Raw genomic sequence first — 24191 nt, forward strand, 5'->3', positions numbered from 1 at the left:
GTTTATATACTAAAAGTATTTAGAAAGTTTTTGTCTGAAATAATATATACTTCAGGATGTATTTAATGTAAACTCTGTATCTGCAATTTGGCCATAATAATGTATTGCTTACAGACCATTTTTAACATATTAGTAGTTAGTATATATTAAGTGAATAATGGATAAATAAAATTGTAGAATGTTAAGACTTTGACACTGAATTCTTTGCCAATATACAATTCATTAGTTCATTCAAATATATTTATTAAGTACTTACTATGTTCCAGACCATAAGGAGCAAGAATTGCTTTAATTCTTGCTCATACCGATTTTAATCTGGAGATAGAGATAGAATTTAATCTGATATTCAGAGAAATTAATGTGTAGTATCAAACTGAAGGAAGTAATGAAAAAAATTATGAAAAATGGAATCTGACTTAGACTACCAGATGGATGTACTGGAGTAAGGATGAAAGGTAGAATTTGAGTTAATTTGACTAGGAAAAGCAGGTAATTGTCCCAGAAAGAGAAGACTGCATTTGCAAAGACCCTATGGCAGAAAATGACGATGAATTTTGAAAAAATGTAAAGGCCTGTGAGCATAAAGAGCAAAGGGAGTGGTATTGAAATTTATGTTATATAAGCCTTGTAATTCATGTTTTTAAATAACCTAGTCTTTATTATAAAAGCAGTAGGAAGCTATTGAGAAATTTTATGTAAAAGAATGAAATGATGGGCTGGGGATGTGGCTCAAGCGGTCGAACGCTCGCCTGGCATGCATGCGGCCCGGGTTCGATCCTCAGCACCACATACCAACAAAGATGTTGTGTCCTCCAAGAACTAAAAAATAAATATTAAAAATAAAAAAAAAGGAATGAAATGATGAGATTTATTAAAAAGAACACTCTGTATTCTGGATAATAATTTGGCAGTTCCTTGCAAAAGTAAAAATGGGCTTACCATATGATCCAGCAATCACATTTTGGGGTTTTTAATCTTCAAAATACAAAGAGTTGCTGGGATTACAGGTCTGTGCCACCTTGCCCAATTTGTCAGTTTCTTGATTTTAATATTGTTCCACTGTAGTATATTATGTTAAAATCAGGGAAACCTAAAGAAAGAATGCAAGGAACTTCCTTATACATTTCTTTGAAACTTTCTGTGAAGTTACAATTATTTCAAAATTTTAAACATTTTTTTAAGTTGTAAATGGACATAATACCTTTATTTTATTTTTATGTGGTGCTGAGGATCAAACCCAGTGCCTCAATGCATGCTAAGCGAGTGCTCTTCCTCAGAGCCACAACCCCAGCGCCCACCCCCCCCCCCAAATAAAAAGGTTTTGAAAAAGAGCCCTTTAGTTACCAAGTGGAAATTGAATATTTAAGGCAATGTGAGGAAAACTGTTGGGTGATTATTGCATAAGCCTAGAAAAGAAATAAACTATCATAGCTGGACTTGAGTGGTGGCAGTAGGACAGAGAAGAATGGACACACCTGAGAAATATTTAGGAGGTAAAATTCATGGAATATGGTGATGGATGGGACTTAAGAGTTTGAAGAGAATAAGGTTAAGGGTATTTTGAAGTACGAATTTTCCCTAATATTTCATATTATAGAAAATAGACACTTTGGAATACGACAGCAAAAAATTGGAAGGCACCATTTTATGACCGAGCATATTCTAGAACCAAAGATGCTATTGATAGGAAGTCATTTAGGGAGCTTTGCTAGTCTGAAGGACAGTATCATTGTGTTGATAATCAATTTATTAACACTCAACTCCAAATTTGGTTTTCATTGCCTGCTTTGTAAAAATGAAGCTGGTCTCTAAATATTTTGCCTTTGCCAGCTGGTGTGATATTAAACTTTGTCAGGAGAGACACTGTAGAAGGAAGGGGTTTTCCTTCCTGTTCTGTTTTTCCTCTGAATGAGCTCCTGCAAGATACACGACTTTTTAAAGCATTCGGCTCCTGTAGTGCTGGTAGCTTACCAGTAGCAAAGGTTGCAATACCAGTAGCACCAGGGGCATCTTCCTCTGGCATGTCCCTTGGAGATTAGCACTCCAGAAACCTCTCTGACATTCAGTGAGCCACTGTTGCACTCTCTCAGCCTGGGGAAGGAGGGAGCCCCTTCTTTGGGTGGTCTGTCTCAGCTTTCAGGTTGGTGGCTGCTCCTTACATCAGCTTTTCTCATGTATGTTAGCATTCTCTATACATCTTATTATCTAATCAACTGTCTCTCCTCTTTTACAGTGTAAGGGTCCCGCGAAGCGTCGGAGGAAGAGACCACAAGAGACTGGCTTCATGCAATAAGCAGGAGGGGTTTATTGAGGATCCAATTCAGCGCGCTGAGGCTCTAGGCCCACTCAAGAAGATAGAGTAGCCCAGAGCCCCGAGCAGAGGTCAAGCAGTGCTTAAGTACACTTTTTGGGGAGGGTGGGGGCTTTGCATACATCAGAAAAAATCATCATGAGGCGCGGGAAAATTGAACAACAATTCTGAGACATGATTAGTACATTCATTGGCGGGAACAGATTGCACGGGGGTGATTGGTCACTCCTAAGCGGGGTACACATTTAAACTGATTGGTTTTAGGGCCTAAATAACTACGTGACAAACTACACAGAGTCCCAGGTTATTAGACAACCAGGGAGTCAGTGGGAATATTTACTGGGAAGTTCCAGTATTGTCCTAACAGCTACAGGGATTACAGGTTTTGGGGGTAGCAGAGGAATTTTAACAATACCTGGTCTTTTACTTTTTAACTCAGGCCTTGCAGCTTAGAAACTTTACAATGCCCGGTCTTTTACACTTTAACTCAGGCTTTGCAGTTTAGAAACAGCTTAGAAATTTTACCCTTACAACAGTAACTATTTTCCTGTTCTTATTCCTTAAGTTATCTTCCCTCTTACTGAGATCTGCTGCTATTGTTAATCCTTTTTATTAAATTTTCCCTATTCAAATTACTATATGGTCTTTGTGCCCTGATTAAATCCTGACTCATACAAACCATCTCCCAAAGTTTGTTGTTGTGATTCCCTTCATCTTTGAGATGCTGATAGCTTATAATATTTGCTAAAAAAAAGGTATCCTAGGTATGATTGACCCATGTATGAAGATTGCTAAACTGGCCACAATTTTAATTATATCATGAAAGTTTTCAAATTAAAGTTTCACGATTCTGAATGCCTAGATTGGGCTTGACTTTTATTTCTATTCAATTTTAAATAAATCTATGATTTTCACATTTCAAGCGTTTTAAAATAAAAGTGATAGAAATATTTTCCTGCCCCCCCCAAACAAATCTACATGTTAATCTAAACCAATTTACTTTAGAGGTTTAAATACTCTACCATTGTACAAACAGACAAAATCTGAAATGTAAAATATTAAATGCAGGGCTGGGAATATAGCTCAGTGATAAAGCACTTAACTGTGCGAAGCCCTGGGTTTGATCTTCAGCACCACACGCACACACTAAAATATTTCTGACTTTAAAGTATTAAAAACAAATACTACAAAATCCACACTTCAAAATAGGTGTAGGAAAATAAAGACGTAGATTCCAGGCCAAGGATAACTGATGATAGAAATAGTACTTCATTCTGCTGCATATGATACTGTTGATCATTTCTTCCTTTTCTTGATTGCCTTATTATTTCTGTTTTCTGATTTTTTAATTTTCTTAATTTTTTTTACAAGCTCTTTTATCTCTGTCTAAACTTTAAAATGCGTTTTTTCCCTATATTCTGTTCTTGGCTCTTATTTTTCATTGGTCCTGGATGAGTTTATCCATTGTTAGGTAATGTGTCTTTCATTTGTCCACAGCCTGGGTCTGTCCCCTGAGCTCCAGGGTCCTTTAAGTGGTCCAAGCTCTAATCTGGGAGTAAGCAAACTATATAGGCTATTGGTCAAATCCAGCCCATTACCCGTTTTTTTTTTTTTTTAATATTTATTTTTTAGTTGTAGTTGGATACAGTATCTTTATTTTATCCATTTATTTTTATGTGGTGCTGAGGATCAAACCCAGGGTCTCACATGTGCGAGGCAAGTGCTCTACCATTGAGCCACAACCCCAGTCTTGTTTGTTTTTAACAAGTGCATTTCATTGTTTATTTAGATATTTAAGTTCTTACATGAAGTATTTACAAACTGATGAACATGGACAAATTATTTCTCCCACGGAGCAATCACATATTCCAAGAAAGTTTAAATATATGGTTAAACAAACATTAATACACATCACCATTTATCAATTACATAATAAAACAAAATTATCAAGAATCCAAATATTAAGTTACACAGTTCAAAAGGAATATAAGATATTAGATGTCTGCTTGATTCATTAGCAGAAACCTACTTTTTTTTTTTGCAAGAAGCTGAGAAGGAAAGGGAAAAAAATCATACTTTAAACAAAAAATAAGTTGGTAAACAACTTCTGATAATTATGAAAAATTTACAAGTATTTCAGAAATGTTATTAAGAATTGTTTTAGCTACAATAAAAAAACATCTATCTTTTAAAAAAGATTTACTAAATTAAAGAACATATTTTATAGGTTATCAAGAGATGCAGGCAACATTTTACTAAAAATATTTAATAATCCTTCTCATTAGTTTTTCAGGCCCTCCCTGTTCAGTTGCACCTCTGAGTGCAAATATTAAATTAACTGTAAGGCCTTTTTTATTTTGGTCTGGAGATATTAAAGACATGTACTTCTGTAACAGCTTAGGCTTTCAAACTGGAGTTTTCCCATAACAGCATAAAATAAGACTCATAGAAAGACATTTAAAAAAATCACCATAAGACTTAATAAAAAGCTTTAAAAAAACAGTGGTTAAAAGCAAACCTGAAAAGAAAAAAGAAAAAGTTTAAAAAAAAAAAGCAAACCCGATGCATATTGGTACAAATGTGAGAGATGTAAACATAATGTAAACATAAAGCAAGCAGGCAAATAACTACATAGGCCCTGCAATGTTTGAAATGACTGAAAAAATAAATCACTAAGGTCTAGAGTGTTCTTAGTTTCTAGAGTTTTTGGTTTGTTTGATACTGAAAATTATTGCACTGGGTATTTTGGCACCTAATCTTTCTAAATTTCTTATATATTAAGATTCTGGCATAGAAAGAAATTTAAATTCATTAACTCAATACCACATGATTTCAGGAAAGGTCAATTGAACAAATAATAACCACATTTTAAATGCTGAACAGCAAGGAATCTTTTGCTAAGTGTTTAAATATGTTGATTATAACCCAAACATAGAGGTTGAAATTCTGTCAAGCTTGTAGCCTGCTAAAACTGCTTTCCAGTACTGCTATGGAAGCTTCCATTAGACTTATTCACCACACCAACATGTTGGCCCAATATGCATGTCAAAGGTCCCTTCTCAAGTTCCACTTACAATGCAGAAGCATCAGTTGCCTGAGTTTTATTGAACCCAACAGTTGTTTCTATTACCTCTTGAGTCTTTAAAGCACAGCTACATTTTCTGACTGTACTTCTCCAGCTACAAAAGTTGCTCACTGCTTTTGTCTTATGAATTATGTTGCACCTTCATATTTCATTCCACCTTCAATTAATGCTAGGGCAACAAGCACTGGAGCTCTTCCAAGGTCTGAAAGACAATGGACAGTGATACAACAATTAGGTTCTTCATGAAACTTAATTTTTACAAGACTTAACCAGTTATCAACAGTCTGGTTGCACAGTGGTGAACCATCATCAAAAGGCCAATCAAGAACATGAGTATGGGGCTGGAGATGTGGCTAAATGGTAGAGTGCTTGCCTGGAAAGAATGACGCCCTTGTGTTCAATTCTCAACACTACCAAAAAACAAAACATGAGTAGTGTCACAGGTTGCTTCACTTACTCTTACTATTATGGTAATACCATATTTCTTAAGTTCCTGTATAAGTTTGTTTAAGGTTGCATTGGTTGGATTGTGTATAATAAGTACTCTTAAGTTCGTCTACTTGACTTCCAACAGGAGCAGGACAGTTTATTTGAGCCATGTTAATTTAGTTAAAAAACAACAACAACAACAACAACAAAAAACACCCAATAGGGTTTTGAAAGAATTTAAAAAATTAAGTACAGAAATGATGCAAAGTAACTGATGTCAATGTCAACATACTCCATTTGATATTCTCAATGCTTTGAGTATGAAGTTGGGAGGAATGGGAAATGAAACAAGAAGCAGCAGTAATTCTCCCATCTAGTAATACTGAGACAATAGAACAGAAATGCCCTGAGGTTTACCCCATCCAAGTCAGCACTTTTATAAAATGCTCTGTGGATTTCAATCCAACACTTCTGTGTCCAAGTTAACTACCCTTATGGGACTTCTTGGTGGCATAGTAATGAATTTCTATAGTTCACTTGTCTGCATAGAGGTCACACTGTGTCTGGCAGTAATCTCCATTGTCCTTCAGAAACTCCATAAATCTATAACCACAGAACTGAGAAATATGTTTGCTCATTGATGATTGCGGTCTAATCATAGAGCAGGTCCCAAGGCAGTGGCAGTGGGAACTGTGGCTGCAGGTCAGGTTTGTTGTGTGGCAGAGGAGGCTGATAAAGGCTGCAAACAGGGCACCAGACTATCATGCAGTGAGTGGCGCACACAGGAGAGTGGCCAAATAGGAGACAATCTTATTGATAAATAAATTATTGGAACACAACTATACCTACTTGTTTACAGATTATCTATGGTTGCTTTTATACTGCTGAATAGCTGTGGCAGAGGACATATGACCTGAAAAGCCTATGAGCTTCATTATCTGGCCCTTCACAAAAGTTTGCCTATCCTTGCTCTAACCTCATTTTTACATTCTATTGAGCTTTACGCATGTTCAAGCATGGTTTCTAAACCGTTTAGTGGGCCCACAAGAACACTTAGCTGCATCTTTTTGGTAAGAGATATAAAGATCAATGGGGCTGAGGATGTGGCTCAAGCGGTAGCGAGCTCGCCTGGCATGCGTGCGGCCCGGGTTCGATCCTCAGCACCACATACCAACGAAGATGTTGTGTCCGCCGAGAACTAAAAACTAAATATTAAAAATTCTGTCTCTCTCTCTCTCCTCTCTCCTCTCTCACTCTCTCTTTAAAAAAAAAAAAAAAAAAAAAAAAAAGAGATATAAAGATCAAGTCTGGAACTCATAACCAAGTCCCATGGAAATGACAACAGCAAGGTGAAAGGATATTTTTAGTAGGAATTCTGTCATATTGAGGACATAAGGAGAGTATTTAGGCTGGGAAGAAAGCTTAATTTGCCTCACTTCTGCATGGACTGGAGCCACACTTCAACAAAGTGAGACTTCAGCTTTATTTTGATACTTAAGGATTGGTATCTGGCCACGTCATGTTATATCCAGGATATTAGGTATCAATACCAGTGGTGAGGCATATTGATAGGTCTTCATGGGAATCTGACATTTCCAAAATTGAACAAGAGTATAAGAACATGACAGATGTTGTGAGGGAGTAAAAGTATTTGTTTAAGAGCACCATGTGTTCCTGTCTCCCTCTTCCACCCCCCTCATCCTCAGGAGCCACAAGAATAAGGACATATGTGATAGATTGATGCAGTAATGATCCCAATTTGTTCTGCTTCTCTTGTATCCAAATTCTTGGGTAATCCAGTCCCTCAGTGACTTTAGGTTTGGCCAAATTAATTGCTTTAGCCAATGAGACGTAAGCAAAGCCTTGAAAAGTACTCACAAGTTAGGATTTGCCCTCTTGGTGCATTTGGAAATCCCATAACCACTACCATATGAAAGAGCCCAGAGTAGCTGGCTGGATCCTAACGGTTCGGTTTCCTTTATTGCTCCTGCTGACGACCAGCCAACCACCAGACATGAAAGTAAGGCCACTAGTTGACCACAAATTCTTGAGTCTGCCCAGCCATCACTATGTGATGTTGAGAAAAACTACTCTAGCTCAGCACAAATTGCTTATCCATAGGATCATGAGCAAATAAATTTTTCTTTAAGCCATCAAGTTTGGGGGTTGTTTGTTATGCAGCATAAGGTTATTATAACTGTTTAAGTGAAACTGATATAAGTTAACTCATAACTGTTAATGTAATTTCATGTGTTGGTATATGTATGGCTTTGGGAATTATTCATTAGTATATCTGTCTGCAAGACTTCCCCACTTCAGACTCAAGGTGTTCAAAACTGACCTCATCTTGACCTCACCACCCATTGCTAACAAATCTTCTCTTCCTGTATTCTCTGTCAGCTGAAATAAGCCTGGGAGCAAATTCCTGATTTGTCCCTCATCCTCCACATCCAAACTGACCATGATGTCAGTTTTTGCCACCATTCTCTGTAATCCCTCTCCACTACTCTACTTTAGTGTATAAGACCCTCGCTGATCTCTTGCCTCATTTTATATATTATTTCCCAATTGCTATGGTTTGAATGTACCTTCTTCACAACTTAGGTGCTATCAATGTGAGCGGATTAGGAAGTGGGACCTTTAAGAGGTCATTAAACCATAAGGACTCCTCCCTCATGAACCGGATAAGGTGTCGTTATAAAAGGGCTTGATGGAGGGAGTTCAGACACTTTTTGCCTTTTCACCTTTTGCCATGTGAGAATGCACTGTTGCACTCTGGATGCAGCATTCAAGACCCTATCTTCAAAGTGGAGAGCAGCCCAGCAATCCTCGCCAGATGCTGGCACCAGATGCTGAGCTTCCTACCCAGGAAAATTTATTACTCAGAACTGTGAGAAAGCCAAATTTATTTTCTTAATAAATAAACCAGTTTGTGGTATTTTGTTATATGCTATAGCAGCACACATATACACGTTTTTGGAGACAGGGATTTTGCTATGTTGCCCAGGTTGGTCTTGAACTTATGGGCTAAAGTGATTCTCCTGCTTTAGTGTCCTGAATATCTGGGACTACTGGTGTGAACCACCAGGCCTGGCAGACAGGAGTATTTTGTGCTGATCCAATCTGTCCCTTACCTTGTAGGGAGAATGATCTCAATTGCAGAACTAAATATGTCACTCGCCTAGTTAAACTCTTCAGTGTTTCCCTATTGCTTTTGTGAAAAAAAAAAATTCTTAGTATGACTTGCAATGATTTTCAGAGATCTGGTCCCTGTATACTTTCTGGAAATCAGCTCCTGCCACTTCTCAAAAGGTACCTTATGTTCTAGCCACTGTTAACAACTTAAGGTCTCTAAAAGATTCATATTTTTTCACCTCCCTCTTTTCCTTTGGAAATTTGGTTCCCACTAATCATAAGACTCCATTTGCTCTTACAATCTGTTTAGCTAATTTTAAGTTCTCCCCTCCTCTTTTTTGTGGTTAAAATACATGAACATAAAATTTGAAATGTACAATTCAGTGGTATTTAATTACACTATTGTGCAACCATCACCACTATCCATCTTCAGAAAATACTTATCATTCCTATTTAACAATAATTCCCCATTACCTATCCTTGCCCCAGCTCCTAGTAATTATTCATACACATTATATATATAAGTTGTGGGTAGACACAATACCTTTATTTTATTTGTTTATTTTTATGTAGTGCTGAGGATCGAACCCAGGGCCTCACACGTGTGAGGCAAGCATTCTACCACTGAGCCACAACCCCAGTCTCCATATACATTTTTTAAAGGTCACCAGCCCTCTGTCTCTAGAACTGGGTAGAGGGTTTCTCTCCTGTGCTGACATGGTAGTCGAGTGTAGTGCTTGGCTGTCTGCATTGTCAATGTTAGTTTAAAGCTCTACTTTATTCTTTGCACTGTGAACTCTTTAAGGAGAAGAACTATTGTCTCAATAACTTTTCTATATCTTTGAGTAACAATGCTTCATTTCATACCATTCATAAATACAGGTCACCGAATCTGTTTATTGCTTTTGAATCACCTTAGAGAGCATTTAAAGACATTTCCAGACCTCATTCCTAGAGATCCTGATTCAGTAAATCTGGAGGGGAGTTTGGGAATCTTAAGTTTAGGAATGTTTTCCAGATAATTTTGATATGTGCAAGCCAGAAGCCAGGATTTTGAAATTAAATTAATCTTAAAAAATGATGTCCAAGTAGGATGGTCTTTTTATTCTTGATCAACCATTGAAAAGAGGCCAGTTTCTTTTAACTTACTTTTTAGTCTCTAGCCATAGGAAGTTATAATAAAAAATTTAAAATCTCTTAGCAATGATTTTTTCTCAACTGTTCTCTTTGCACTAAGGGTTATTTATATTTTCATATTGACTGCTATAAATGTATGTTTTTATATTGACTTTTCCAAAGAGCTTTCACATCTGCCCTCAACAATCCTTTGAAGTAGGATGTTAGATCCAATTTGCTTTATCATATTTGCCATTTGCTTTGACTTTATCACACCATGGCTCTGACAATCCCATTTGTCACAGGGCCAGTTCTAGTCTATTTATTCATATAGTCATTCAACAAGTATGTTTTGAACACCTACTATGTGCTGGTTAGGTACCAGACAACACAGCAGCGAATGGGACAAAATTTCTGCCTACATGGAGCTTATATTCTAGTTGGGGAAATCCCTTCTCCTCTGTTGTGTCTCCTGTATCAATATTTTCCCCATCCTGTCCTAGTGAATCTTCTAATTAGGAATTCCAACTCCACCGGCTCCATTAGATAAGAGTCATGTTTGCCTCTTGGCCAAGCCATATTGTTTTAAAAAGCAGGTTCCTATGCTGTGCTGCGGGTCTGTTGTCTGGCTGGTAAATCTATAGGACTATACACTGGCTCTATGTTTACATCCATTCTCTTTGACATTATGGTCTGGGTAACTGAATAAGTTCTGAGTCTTGTCACCGGAAGGATGAAACTCCTGTCTTCTGTTAGTTTTAGGTTCTCACATGCTTAATAAGCCCTTTTCAGTTACTTTGACATCAAAATAAGCCGTGTTTTACCTGACTGGAGATTAGGATCTACACCTACAAATTCTCTTTAGTAGGTTAACTAGAAAACAAAGAAACAGGGACCTGTTTCATGAAAGTATATCAAGAATGTCACAGCTAAAAGGGACCTTGGAGATGAAGCCTCACTGCCTTTCATAGATCAGAAAACTGAGATCCAGAGATGTTCCCTGAATCGTCTCAGGTCACAGAGCCCAAACGACGAATGTGGACCTGTGGTCAAATCTAACCTACAATGTCACCGAGAGTCCTACTAATATTTAACGTCTACGTGAGGTCCAGCCGGCGCATCGCTTCTACCCCACGTCGCTCTTTCTGGAGGAGGTAAGTCGTTAAAACATCAGTTTGGGGCACTGCAGAAACAGGTGTCCAGGCCACGGACACCGAGTCGGGGAATCTGGGGTTCCACATGCCCGCCGAGAACTCTACAGTTCCCGCTTACAAAGTTTTCTCGCCTCGTACGTTCCTCTTTCATATCCCTGGCTGCGAGGCCAAGATGCCTGCTGTGGCTTCCGAATAAGTTGGGAGATGCCACTTCCTCCCCGAAGCTCGGTCGAGCGCGCTGGCCGCTGCGCCGGGCGTCCTTGGGCCCGGCGGCCGGCGAGGGAGCGCGGGGCGCGGGGCGGGGCGGCCCCTCGGCGCGCGCTGCCCGCCCGGGCTGCCAGGGCCGCGGGCCCGCGAGCCCCGGCGCGGAGTGAGAGGCGCGCGCGGGCCGTGGGGGCTGGGCCGAGGCGGAGCGCGAGGCGGCGGCGGCGGCGGCGGCGGGAGGCGCCGCGGGACGAGGCAGCGGCCCCCGCCCCCCCCCGAAGCCCGTCCCCGCGCGGGGCTGGGAGCGCAGGGCGGGGAAGCCGCGGGGCCGCGCCACGTCCCTCGCCCGCCCCGGAGCGGGTTTTGCAGGCGGCTCCAGGCTGGGGGCTTTTGTGTCTGCGACTCGGGAGCGGCGAGAGCGCAGACCTCCTCCTCAGAGGGCGCTGTGAGTGCGCCGCCAGGGCCGCGCCGCCCGCCTCCTGCCTCCCCTGTCAGCGGCTCCCGAGGCGGCGGCGGCGAAGAAGAAGGAGTGGGAGGTGGCATCGGCGGTGGCGGCGGCTTCGTCCTCGCACATGCCGGCCCTGGGCTGGGGGCCGCCCCCAGGCCGCGCTTTCGGCCGCTGCCACTGAACCGGGGGAGTCCCCGCACGCTGCCCCGCCGCCCCGAGGCCTCGTCCTCCTCCCAAACTTTGCAAAGTCGGCCCGCGTCCCCGCCGCCCTCGGCTGCGTCTGGGCGCCGAGGCTCGCCTCACAGCCGCAGCGGCCCCGCGAGGAGGAGGAGCCGCCTTCGCCGCATCAAAGAGACCGAATTCCCGCGGCCTGGGGGGGAGTCATGCTTGGCGGTCTGTAATGTCAGCAGAACAGGAGAAGGATCCTATTTCGCTGAAGAGAGTTCGAGGTAACCGAGAAGGGCGCCGGACTGGGGAGGGGGGCCGGGGTGAGTGCGGTGCGCGGGGCCGCGTGCCCGGCAGCCGGGAGGCCACGGGGCTCGGTCCGGGCCTAACTCCGCGCAACCCGCGTCCGGCCCGCGCTCCAGGGCCGAGCTGCGGTCCGAGACGCGCGGCCCCGGCGCCCGCTCGCCCGTAGACACTCGCGCCGAGCCCTCGCCTAGCGACTTTGTGTTGGGAGGCAGTTGGAGCCGCACTCAGCATCCCTTCATACCCTCTCCTCTCCCGCCTCACCTCATCCTTAACACTCAGCACAATAGGCACCTCAGAGGGTGAGAAAGAGGCACCCCTGGCAGAGACCTCGAAGGATGCCCCCCCCCCCCCATAAAAGTAAGTTGGATTGTTGGAGAGTTGACTCTAGAAGGTCTTCAGGCTTTCGCGTCCCTCCCAGCCCTTCACCCCTCCCGTCCCCTTCCCAAGGCAACAGATACTCATTTTTTGTTTTCCTTAAGATTAAGAGAAGAAACTGTATAAATTCACAAGGCGTTTTCTTTATTGCTTTATGAACAATCATCTAATCAGGCATGATAGGGTTTCCTCTTTCTTGCAAACTAGTTAAGAGTTGTACTGTCGTCTTACTAAGAAAAATCAGAACCAGGTATTAGACAAAAGATGCTGCATGCAAGTTCACAAACGCCAAATACCACCTGGAAATTTGTGAATACTTTTCCAGCTCTTATGCCCAGCTCTCAATAGGGTTCAGACTGAAAGTCTCCAAATCTGAGTAATGTTTGTTCGTTAAGCAAATATTTATTGAACATCTACTAGATATTGTTCTTGGTGCTGAATAAAAAAAAATAGATGATCTTCACCCAGAAGGTGTTCACACTCTTGTGGGTTAAACACTTGATAGACAAAAAGGATAGAATGTCAAATGGTAAAACCAAAACCAAAACCAACAAACATACCCAAAAAAAAAAAAAAAAAAAAAAAAAAAAACCAGAGAAAAAGGATAGAAAGTATGGGTGAGGAAGAAGGGTTTATATGGGAAGGTGATATTTATTTGACCCAAGACCTAAAGGAAACTGTATAGTAGATCCTTGTGATAACCGTGAGAAAAGCACTCTCAGCAAAAGGAACAGCAAATGCAAAGACTCTGGGTCTGAAATATACCTAGGCAGTATTCAAGCAACAGCAAAGAAGCTGTTGTAACTGTAGTGAAGTTAGCAAGTGAAGAGTTGTATGAGATGGGCAAAGGGATGGGATTATTGTGTATTGGAAGGCCTTGTGAATCATTTAAAACAGGCTTTTACTCTGATAGGGACTGGACAGTTTTGTGCAGAAGAGCAATCTGACATTTTTAATAGGGCTTCTCTAGTGGTTTTACAGAAAATAGACTGTAGAGAACAAGTGCTAAAGCGGGGAGATTAGTTAGGAGGCTATTGAAATAATCCTTTCATCCAAAAAAAGGGTAAATTGCTTTATAAATCAGTAAGTAATAAGGTAAGTTTAATTTGACTAAGGTAATACAGAGATCAAGAACTACAGTCATTCATTGATCTTTTTATAGAGTGCAACTGCAGATTAAACATACATAGAACTGGTGTGAGACTCACTGACAATGTGATCTCCAAGACATCCACTCATGGGTCTTTAGGTAGAACTGATTTTCTCAGCCATTAAAAAACACACACACACACACAAAAAAACAAGGGGCTGGGAATATGGCTCAAGCCGTAGCATGCTCGCCTGGCATGCTCGGGGCTCTGGGTTCGATCCTCAGCACCACATAAAAATAAAATAAAGATGTTGTGTCCATCGAAAACTAAAAAATAAATATTTAAAAAAAACATAATTTAGAGTATTGTTTTTAAAGGCTTAATATCACAGCCTTTCATTTGGTGAAATATTTCATCTTTCTGTTTGTAGTTAAGAGTTGCCAAAGCCAGATGCAGTGTTGCATGCCTATAATTCCAGCAGCACAGGAGGCCGAGGCAGTAGGATCACAAGTTCAAAGCCAGCCTCAGCAACTTAGTGAACTCTGTCTCAAAATAAACAGCTGGAATGGATCTTGGTGGTTAAGCGCCCTGAGTTCAATCCCCAGTACCAAAATAAATAAATAAATAAGTTGCCAAAGCTCTTAAAAAGTAGGCATTTCTGAGCTACAATATTTCTCCTGAGATTTTTGCTGTATTATTTTGCCTATTATTATAAATTGCTTTGAAGTTTAAGGAAAAGAGCTATGAAGTTTATACCTTTGAATTCAATTATCAGTCTTAAATCAAATTTAATTCTAAATAAAATGGATGAGTATTTTATTGTGGGTCAAGAGCACAGATATATCATCATTTTGTACCAACTGCTGCTTTTAAGTCTCATGCCTTACCTGTTGGGATTTGACTCAGGTGTCAGATCAAGAATATTCTGAGAGTTAAGTACCAGAATAAAAGACAAAACACTTTTTTTAAAAGTCAATTTTTGTTTCATGGAGAGGGTTTTTATAAGTCATTTTCTAATAATCAACAGTTTAAGAGATATTTTGTAGGTTATTTCATAATCCACAAAATGTACCAGAATATTCTGAAACACAGTTCTGTTGAACTTCACTGCCCTGGAACTTTTTGTTATTTGCATCATTAACTGCATATGCAAGTTGTGTTTATAGAGCATAAACTCTTGAGCAGTACTTCTCAAACTTCTTCTCACCCACTAATGTATATAAACAGATCTTTTTTTTTTTAAAGAGAGAGAGAGAGAATTTTTTAATATTTATTTTTTAGTTTTCAGTGGACACAACATCTTTATTTTATTTTTATGTGGTGCTGAGGATAGAACCCAGGGCCTCGAGCATGCCAGCCAAGCGCGCTACCACTTGAGCCACATCCCCAGCCCAGACAGATCTTTTTAAATGGTTCTTTATTTCATGTGTATTGCCAAAAACAAACAAACAAAGAAAGAAAACCCCTTGAAACGCCTTGCTTATGCATATACATATTTCAATTTAAATTAATTATTTAAAGAGTAATATTTTAGGTGGAACTCAGATTTGACCCAATTATGACAACATTAATGATTGAGGACTTTATCATAATATGCTCCCTAAACTAAAAGCATCATATTCACCTGTTGTACTTAGTAACTGTAAAATCCTAGATCCACAGAATCAAGATATCAAGGAAAGTTTCCTTGCATCTTTAATGAGATTCCCAGGGGATCCTTATATATGCAAAAGTTTGAAAACTGAGGTTTGTGGACCTAATTGTGAAGGAGAGTGGACCAGAAAAAGTTGATTTGCAGTTTTCCAAACTTTTCCTGATGTTATAACATTAGAGTCTGAATCACAATTTAGTGACACAATGTCTTATATTTCCCCCCCAGTGCTTACCACCCTTTAACTCTGAGCTCTTAATTACAAGATAATTCCATAAAGACATACTATATCTTAATTATCTTTTTAGTTGCCTTGGCAGTAGTAAATGTCAGATTAATTAATGGAGGAGTAAATACATTAATTAATTCAGTAATATCTTTATGTTGCATTTTAATTGTCCACAGCCCCTCAAACTGCAAAAGCTTGCCCTTTTCCCTTAGAATGTCACCTGTAATCCTTATTTTTAAATAAACATTCCCATTCTGTAGTATTCTTAGAACTCTTTTAGATATTGATGTGTAGGCATTATTCATTTCTTTATTCAGCATGTATTTATTAAGTAGTCACAGTGCCAGATTGTGGGAATACATTAAGAAGACTATGACACAGCCAGGTGTGGTGGTATATGCCTGTAATCCTAGTGACTCGGGAGACTAAGGCAGGAGGATCACATGTTCAAGGCTAGCATTAGCAACTTATCAAGACCCTGCTTCAAATAAAAACTAAAAATGGCTGGGGATATAGCTTAGTAGCACAGCATCCCAGGGTTCAATCCCCAGTACCAAAATTAAAAAGAAGAGTTGACACCTATCCTCAAGAAATGATCAACTTAGTACAGGACACTTGACACTGTGGAATAAATGCCTAACACATGGTAGGCATTAGAAAACATACTGAATTCTTCATTACTGAATGAATTATCCTTTCTGTTACCTTTTCAGTTTCCCCTACTCCTTCTACATTGGATTTTTTCTGTAAATCTACAAGTGTTTTTTTTTTTAATATTTATTTTTTTAGTTGGACACAATATCATCTTTATTTTATTTATTTATTTTATGTGGTGCTAAGGATCGAACCCAGGGCCTTGCACGTGCTAGGTGAGCACTCTACTACTGAGCCCCAGCCCCAGCCCTACAAGTGATTTTTTTTTTGTCCTTTTAAAAAATATTTTATTGGGCTGGGGATGTGGCTCAAGCGGTAGCGCACTCGCCTGGCATGCGTGTGGCCCGGGTTCAATCCTCAGCACCACATACCAACAAAGATGTCGTGTCCGCCGAGAACTAAAAAATAAATATTAAAAAAAATAAATTAAAAAAATAAATAAATAAAAAATATTTTATTTAATCATACATGAACACAATACCTTTATTTATTTATTTATATGTTGTGCTGAGGATCGAAGCCAGTGCCTCACACGTGCTAGGCAAGCACTCTACCACTGAGCTACAGCCCCAGCCCCCTTACAAATTGTTTTAAGTTTTGTTTTTTGTTTTTCCAATGGAGAAAAGTTAAAAGACACAAATCGAAACTTTGAGTGTTAGGTTATATGTTCCTTTATTTCCTTAAGATATCTATAAGGCAGTCAAGAAAAACCTCCTAGAGAAAAGTTTTAGATATGGTTTGTGTTCTTTTGTATTAAGTGATGTAGAAGGAAGGGGTTCCTCAGAGGTAGAGTGCTTGCCTAGTATGTTTGAGACACTGGGTTGGATCCTAGCACCATATAAAAATAAATAAATAAAGGTATTATGTCCATCAACAACTAAAAATATATATAAAAAAAGATGGGGCTGGGGTTGTGGCTCAGTGGTAGAGCACTTGCCTAGCATGTGTGAGGCACTGAGTTTGATCCTCAGCACCACATAAAAATAAATAAATAAAGGTATTGTGTCCAATCATAACTAAAAAATAAATGTTTTTTAAAAAGGATGAAAAGGAATGAGAAATGGTCCCTGGGGATTTCGAAGGCACTTTTGGTAGAAAACCACAGTATAAAGCATTGATGATTAATATGCCCAAAATTAAATGATATAGATGTGACTAAAAAGATGTGTGGTAGAAAGATGTAACAAATAGTTTGAAAAGAGTCAAAAGAAAGTTTCTAGGAGTGTTTTTTTTTTTCTAGTTTCCTGGCTTCTTCTTTTTTTCTCCATTGGGGGAAAAATTAAAAACTATTTGTAGATAATGTGGAAGGAGAGGGAAAAACTGAAAAGGTAGCAGAAAGGATTACTCATTAATTAGTGAAGCTTTCAGTACATATTTTCTAATACCTATCATGTGCTAGGCACTCACTGTTCCAGTAGTTTGGGATGAGACTGACAAGGATCCTATTTTCATAAACTGGGTCTCTGAAGCTTAGAGAAGGGTAAGGTTAGCATCAAGGATACTTATGGAGGATTGGTCTTAAAGAAAAAGAATAGAGAAAGAAACAGAAATTTAGAGATGCAGAAGGAGTTTGAGAGCATTTCATCTCATATGGAATGCTTTTAACTGGAGTTAGAAATAACATAGGAGAGATAAGGATGTAGTTTAGAATGGGATTTTAACAGAAATGTCATGAAAGTACTAAAATTAGACTTTAGTATAAAATACAGACTGTCTTAATGGGATGAGTCTATGGAGGATTTGGATTAAGCTTAGATGGAAAATAATTTATGTAGTCACAGAATCAGGGAGGAAGAGCTAGTGAGAGAAAGTCGAAGGAAAGGTTTAGTTTTTATTTTTGTTTTTAAAGTTGGTTCATGGAAAGGGTGAGCAGATTATCAGGAAAGTGAGTTTGTTTTAAACACTTAGAATTGATATCCCTCTGGGATATTCCAGTGTACGCAATGGATATACTGAGGTTTGGAACTGAGGCCAGAAATAGAGATCTGGAAGTCATCAGTAAACAGGTAAATACTAATTAATGTCTTGGGAGCACATGAGCTCACCCAGGAGACAGTGAAAAGTGAGAAAACAATCAAAACCATGAACTTTGGAGATACTAACATCTATCCAACAAAAGGGAAATGAAGACCCTGAAAAGCAGAATGAAAAAGGAGTTGTCTGAGAGGTAGGAGCAAAATCACAAGAAAATAGTGTCACAGATACAAGGGAAGAATAGATAGGAGTGGATTTATGAGGTATACATAAATGAATTTTGCTTTTAACATGTTGAACAAAAGGTATCTAACTCTGAGATGACCAGTATACTGTCTCCAGTATCTCCTGCCAATGAACATGACTATCATTTGTCAAGTGGTCTAAACTCATTCCCCAACACTGTCTCAAAGTCCTAGAATATCTGTCTCCTTAATGTTTTAAGCCCACTGCTTTCTTGACCTTTCCATAGTCAATCTTTAGTTTAGGTTTTTTTTTTCCTTATCTCTTTGATTTTTTTTTTCATGGTAGTTGAACACAATACCTTTATTTTATTTATTTATTTTTATGTGGTGCTGAGGATGGAACCCAGGACCTTGAACGTGCAAGATGAGCGCTTTACCGTTGAGCCACAATCCCAGCCCCTCTTTTTGATTCTTATAGTAACCCTCTTCCTAGTTTCCTGGCCTCTTCTTTTTTCCCTCTTAATCCATCCACATTGTCACTTCTAATGATAAATAACTATCATCTGCTAAGTACTTACCACGTACTTTTCTAAGTGGTTTAAATGGATCACCTGCCTTAATTTTCTTAGTAATCATATGAATTAGATGTTATTAACATTCTAGCTTTACATTAAATGAATTGATCATCAGAGAGATTAAATAACATGTGCTTTGGTAACATATTCAAGTTTGCCCAGCTAGTAAGTGGTGAAGAACTCAAATCCTAGGGCCTGAGATCTTAACTACTATGTTTCATTGCCATAGTACTCTAAAACCACAATTCAATCATCTACTCTTTTGTAAAATTATTCAGTGGTTCCTCATTACTTTGAGGATAAAACTCCAGCTTTCTTATATTGGCCATTTTTTATTTGGCCTAGGCCTACTATTTAGTTCTTCATTCTTCACATTCCATGAAATGCTTTCCCTTGGCTCCTATGCTTTATTCCCGGAATATTCATACTTCCTTTCTAGATGTTGTCATGGTCTGTCTTGCCTTTAAAACTATCTTTGCACTCCTTCTGTTAGGTGTGCCCTCTTTTTTTACCCCACTTTTGATAAGGTATTCATTTTCAAACTTTAGCTCAGGTGAATCCTCCCAGAATGTCTTCTCTAAACTCTTCCTCAAGATGAGGACAGGCAGGCAGGCAGGCCTTGTGTTCCCTCAATATCCTATGCTTATCTTACAATATTTATCATATTAAAGTTAAGAGTTTCAAAAAAAAAAAAAAGAAAGGAAAATTATTATATCCTATGAGATCCTTACAGGGAGGATTTCTTTCATACATTTAGAAGATCAACAAATGTTTCTGAAATCTAATTTGATGAACATTAACAAAAAGGTTTGCTTTTTCCAATGGTAGAGAGAACTTACCTCTTGGGATGATGATAAAATTCACTCACTTTTATTCCAGACAACCATGGGTCTAAACCACCTTTACCATCGAGGTTAGTCTTAAAGCATGGTCAAGAATGATTTCAGGTCTAGTTGCAATGATGAGGAATAGTACAGTATTTTGACTCTGAGCCTGACTGCCAAAGTTATTGCATTTTTTTTTTTTTTTTAGATATGTGATCCTTGGTCCTTAACTTCTCTGTGTCAGTTTCCTCAGCTACAAAATGAGAATAATGGTTCTTATTTTGTGGAGCTGTCTGAAGGATTAAATGAGAATTAGAATATTGTCTGGTACATTGTAAGTTTTCAGTGTTTCATTAAAATTACACATAATGGTCTAAAAGACACTTTCAGTAATGTGACCAACATCCATTTTTTAGATATATTTAATTAATCAGTCAATAAGTATAAGTGACCTATAGCAGATTTTTATTTTGATTAGGGTGGACATGAAGAGACTAGAAATTAGTTTTTCCTTCCCTTTAGGAAGAAAACAGTGAAAAAAAATTTAACAGAAACCTCAAGATTTCACAAATTTTGCAGGAAAAGACAAATATTGAATACGTGTGAGTACTGCAGCTTTGTTTCCCATGATTTATGAAGATATTTTTTTTTTGTCTAAGAAGTAGGCTAATCTTGTAATAAAATGAGGTTTTATTTAATAGAAATTTATTATCAAAGGTATTATTGCATAGTCAGCTTCACATGTGAATACTAACACACATGAGTACCCATCCTCCTAAACTTTACCTGTGTAAGCAACCTTAAACCCCATATTACTCAGCAATATTACTTTGGGGAGAACAGCACAGGAACCATAAGTATTTGAAACCTTTACTCACTGATGTTTAGGGGTTTCTGAATTTAATATTACATGCCCAGATTGATCTAGATTCTGGGCATCACATGGTAGATATTACCAAGCATTTTGTTTTATTTTATTGTTTTGTTTTTACTACCATGCATTTTAAAAGAAATTAGTGGCACTTTGATTTTAGTTACATATGGCCATTTTGCCAAATGCTTGCTGAAATTTGTATAATATCGTTTTCACAGGTTGATTCATAATGTTTACATTCCATTTTATATATATATATATATATATATATATATATATATATATATATATATAAAATATTTATTTTTTAGGTGTAGATGGACACAATACAATGCCTTTATTTTTATGTGGTGCTGAGGATTGAACCCTGGTACCGCCCTTGCTAGGCGAGCGCTCTGCCCTGAGCCACAATCCCAGCTCCTACATTCCATTATAGAGATTAACATTAGAAAAGTACATGTTTCAGGTGAAGATAAAGCTGTTAGATAAGATGTCCGTGCCCATAGTAAATGATAGAATAAACTGACATCAGATTTCAGACTTGTGTGCAATAATGAAAAACTGATATTTAGTATCCAACACGTATGTTGATATTTCTGGATATTAGATGTTTTAGTAGGATTTAAATGCTATGCAACTACAGTGAGTGAGGTTTTGGTATTGTTGAGTCTCAAGGAAAGCAAAATGAGGACTAATGTTTGAGTGTACTGTGTGCCAGGCACTTTGCATGGTTAGTGTATTTAATCGACATAAAATGCATAATTAAGCTAAGCTGATTTGGAATAATGAAGAAATTCTACTTAAAAGAAAATAATATTTATAAAGTATTTCTAAAATAATGTTGTTACTTATAAGTGTCTTAACTTAGACTACTATAGCAAATACCATAGGCTAGTGACTTAAACCATAGATATTTATTTTTCACAGTTCTGGTACCTGGGAAGTCTGAAATTAAGGTGACATTAGATTGAGTTTCTGAGGACCTCTTTTTGGATTATAGACTGCTGCTTTCTCATATGGCCTTTCCTCTGTATGTGTGTGGAGGTGGGAGGGAGGCTGTGCGTGTATGGAGAGAGAGTGCTCTCATTTTATAGGGCTACTAATTCCATCAGGCATACTCATGGCTACTGTGCCATCCTCATGGCATAATCTAAACCTAATTACCTCTCAAAAGGTCCTACCTCTAAATAGCATGACATTGGGGTTAAGCCTTCAACATATGAATTTTGAGGAAAAACATTCTGCTTGTGTAGTCAATATGATAAACCAGACCATTAGTATAAAAAGTGAGATTAAAAGATGAATACTTAAAATAAATAAAAGACCTAAAGTAAATATTGAACTAAAAGACCTAAAGTAAATATTGAACTCAGGAGCACTTGACCACTGAGCCACATCCCCAGCATTATTTTTTGTATTTTATTTAAAGATAGGGTCTCACTGAGTTGCTTAGTGCCTCTCTTTTGCTGAGGCTGGCTTTGAACTCTCAATCCTCTTGCCTTAGCCTCCCAAGTCGCTGGGATTTCAGGCTGTGCCATGGTGCCCAGACAAAACTCCAGTTTCAAAAGAGAATTTTAGGTGTTTTTATTCATGAGTTACTTGAAAGTAATGAGTTTATTGAAATGATTTTAAACTATTTTTTAAAATTTTTATTTTTTAGTTGTTGATAGACCTTTATTTATTTTTATTTGTATGTGAGCTGAGAATCAATCCCAGTGCCTTACACATGCTAGGCAAGTATGCTACCGCTGAGCCACAGCCCTAGCCCCTGAAATGATTTTAAATGTCAGAATTTTGCATGTAGTATTTACAAGCAATTCTTTGATTTTTGGAAAGTAAGCATAGATGGTAAATTCCATTTGCGCAGTCTGGCTGCAGCAAAATAACCCCGGGGGTGATGAACAACTTGTGTACATTGATACAGCAGGAGTGGGAGCCGTTTATTGTAGGACGGGAGGGGTATTTATACATTCCGAACAGCTTATCTTAATTAACATAAACTAGATACAGCAGTCAATCAATAAGAAATCTCCACACTTAATGGCTCGCTGGCCTTACTTCACAAACCACTCCCTCTGGCAAAATGCCAGGCGCCATCCTGACTTGTTTACAGACTCTAACACCATTAAGAGTGCATTTTGGGGGCTGGGGATGTAGCAGTGGTATAGTGTTTGCTCCGCATGCATGAGGCCCTGGATTCAATCCCATACCACACACACATGCAAAAGTACCTTTTGTCCATTATTAAATTACAGCATTTTAATTATAAAATTATAGTTATACTGTGAATGATAATTCAGATATCCTGGAGACTAATTTATTTATCTATTTATTTATAAATTTTTTTTTAGTGCACTACTCATTTATTTTTGTAAACCCTCATTTTCTCTGCCAAGGAATATTGGAACATTGCCTGTCAGATCGATTACTCAAGAATATATAGGTTCATGCTCTGAGAAAAGCGAATGCCCCGAGCAACTGCTAACCCTTTAGAAACTTTAAAATAAATACCAACAGCTAATAATGGCACTGTGTAAAAGGTCTTTACCACTGAATTAGGAAGAAACAATGCAGATTTTTTTAATAAAAAGAGTCCCACAGCATTTATTTTCATCTGGTAATAATATAAGGGTCATCAAAACAATATGAACAAATGTTTTAGAACTATATTCCCAGCAAAGGACACCTAAATTAAAAAAATATTGTAGCTTTCTCTGTAATTTCTCACTTCATTGATCATTTCTAGTTGGGGACACTTTGTAGCAGAGTAATATTATCTCCTTTTAGCATGATCCAACCCAGCTGTTTTCTTGACTTTGTCTTAGAATGAATCTCTTCTGCATCATCTAATACAAGGTTCATGTATTCATCGAAACCAATAATACAGCCCTCTATCTGCATATTCTCTAGCTCATAGAGCTACACCCGAATCCGGGATCTGTTTTGTAAGTATCTGAAGATGAGGTTAATGGGCTGCACCTTCTGGACCTTCTAGCCTTGGCCACAGTATGCCATGGTGGAATCTCACAAAGACCACACCAACCGGCCGAGACTAATTTATTAATAGTTGTTTTTATCTTTAGGAATTACCTTTTTCTACTCATTAAAATGGAATATCCCTGACAGATGTTAAGAAAAATAGTTTTTTGAAGTTTGGCACGTTTGTTTATATAACTGCTTTATTCTTTGACCTCTGAATACTTGCTAATACTCTTTCCATACGATGCCTATCAGAATATATAGGCATTCACATTAAAGAGTAACACATATGTCTGTTCAGTGTGTCATTTATGGAAAACTGCATACAAATTATTAGCCTCTAATTATCAATTTATTTTATATGGCTACTGAATATATATGTTTGAATTACATTTGGTTAAATCTGATTTGAATAAATGAATGACCT

General features: G+C 38.5%; 1 protein-coding gene and 2 pseudogenes across 3 annotated transcripts in view; 1 reads left to right on the forward strand and 2 right to left on the reverse strand.

Moving 5' to 3' along the window:
* Positions 1-5412: 5412 nt before the first annotated feature.
* LOC308647347 (protein tyrosine phosphatase type IVA 1-like) lies at positions 5413-11317 on the reverse strand (annotated as a pseudogene). Its single transcript has 3 exons — positions 11207-11317; positions 5806-5952; positions 5413-5728 (listed from the first exon to the last, which is right to left on the reverse strand). The product of its transcript is annotated as a protein tyrosine phosphatase type IVA 1-like (transcript).
* Positions 11318-12150: 833 nt separating this feature from the next.
* PYGO1 (pygopus family PHD finger 1) overlaps positions 12151-24191 on the forward strand; it is a 35852-nt gene continuing 23811 nt past the window's right edge. Inside the window, exon 1 of the mRNA XM_081289845.1 lies at positions 12151-12331. Within this exon, the coding sequence (XP_081145971.1) occupies positions 12283-12331 (49 nt within the window). The 5' untranslated portion in view covers positions 12151-12282. The remainder of the gene's footprint in view (positions 12332-24191) is intronic.
* Positions 23410-24150, reverse strand: LOC308646633 (small nuclear ribonucleoprotein E-like; annotated as a pseudogene). Its single transcript has one exon. The product of its transcript is annotated as a small nuclear ribonucleoprotein E-like (transcript).

The sequence above is a fragment of the Spermophilus citellus genome (assembly GCF_964194105.1).
Source record: "Spermophilus citellus genome assembly, chromosome: 4".
Taxonomy (NCBI): domain Eukaryota; kingdom Metazoa; phylum Chordata; class Mammalia; order Rodentia; family Sciuridae; genus Spermophilus; species Spermophilus citellus.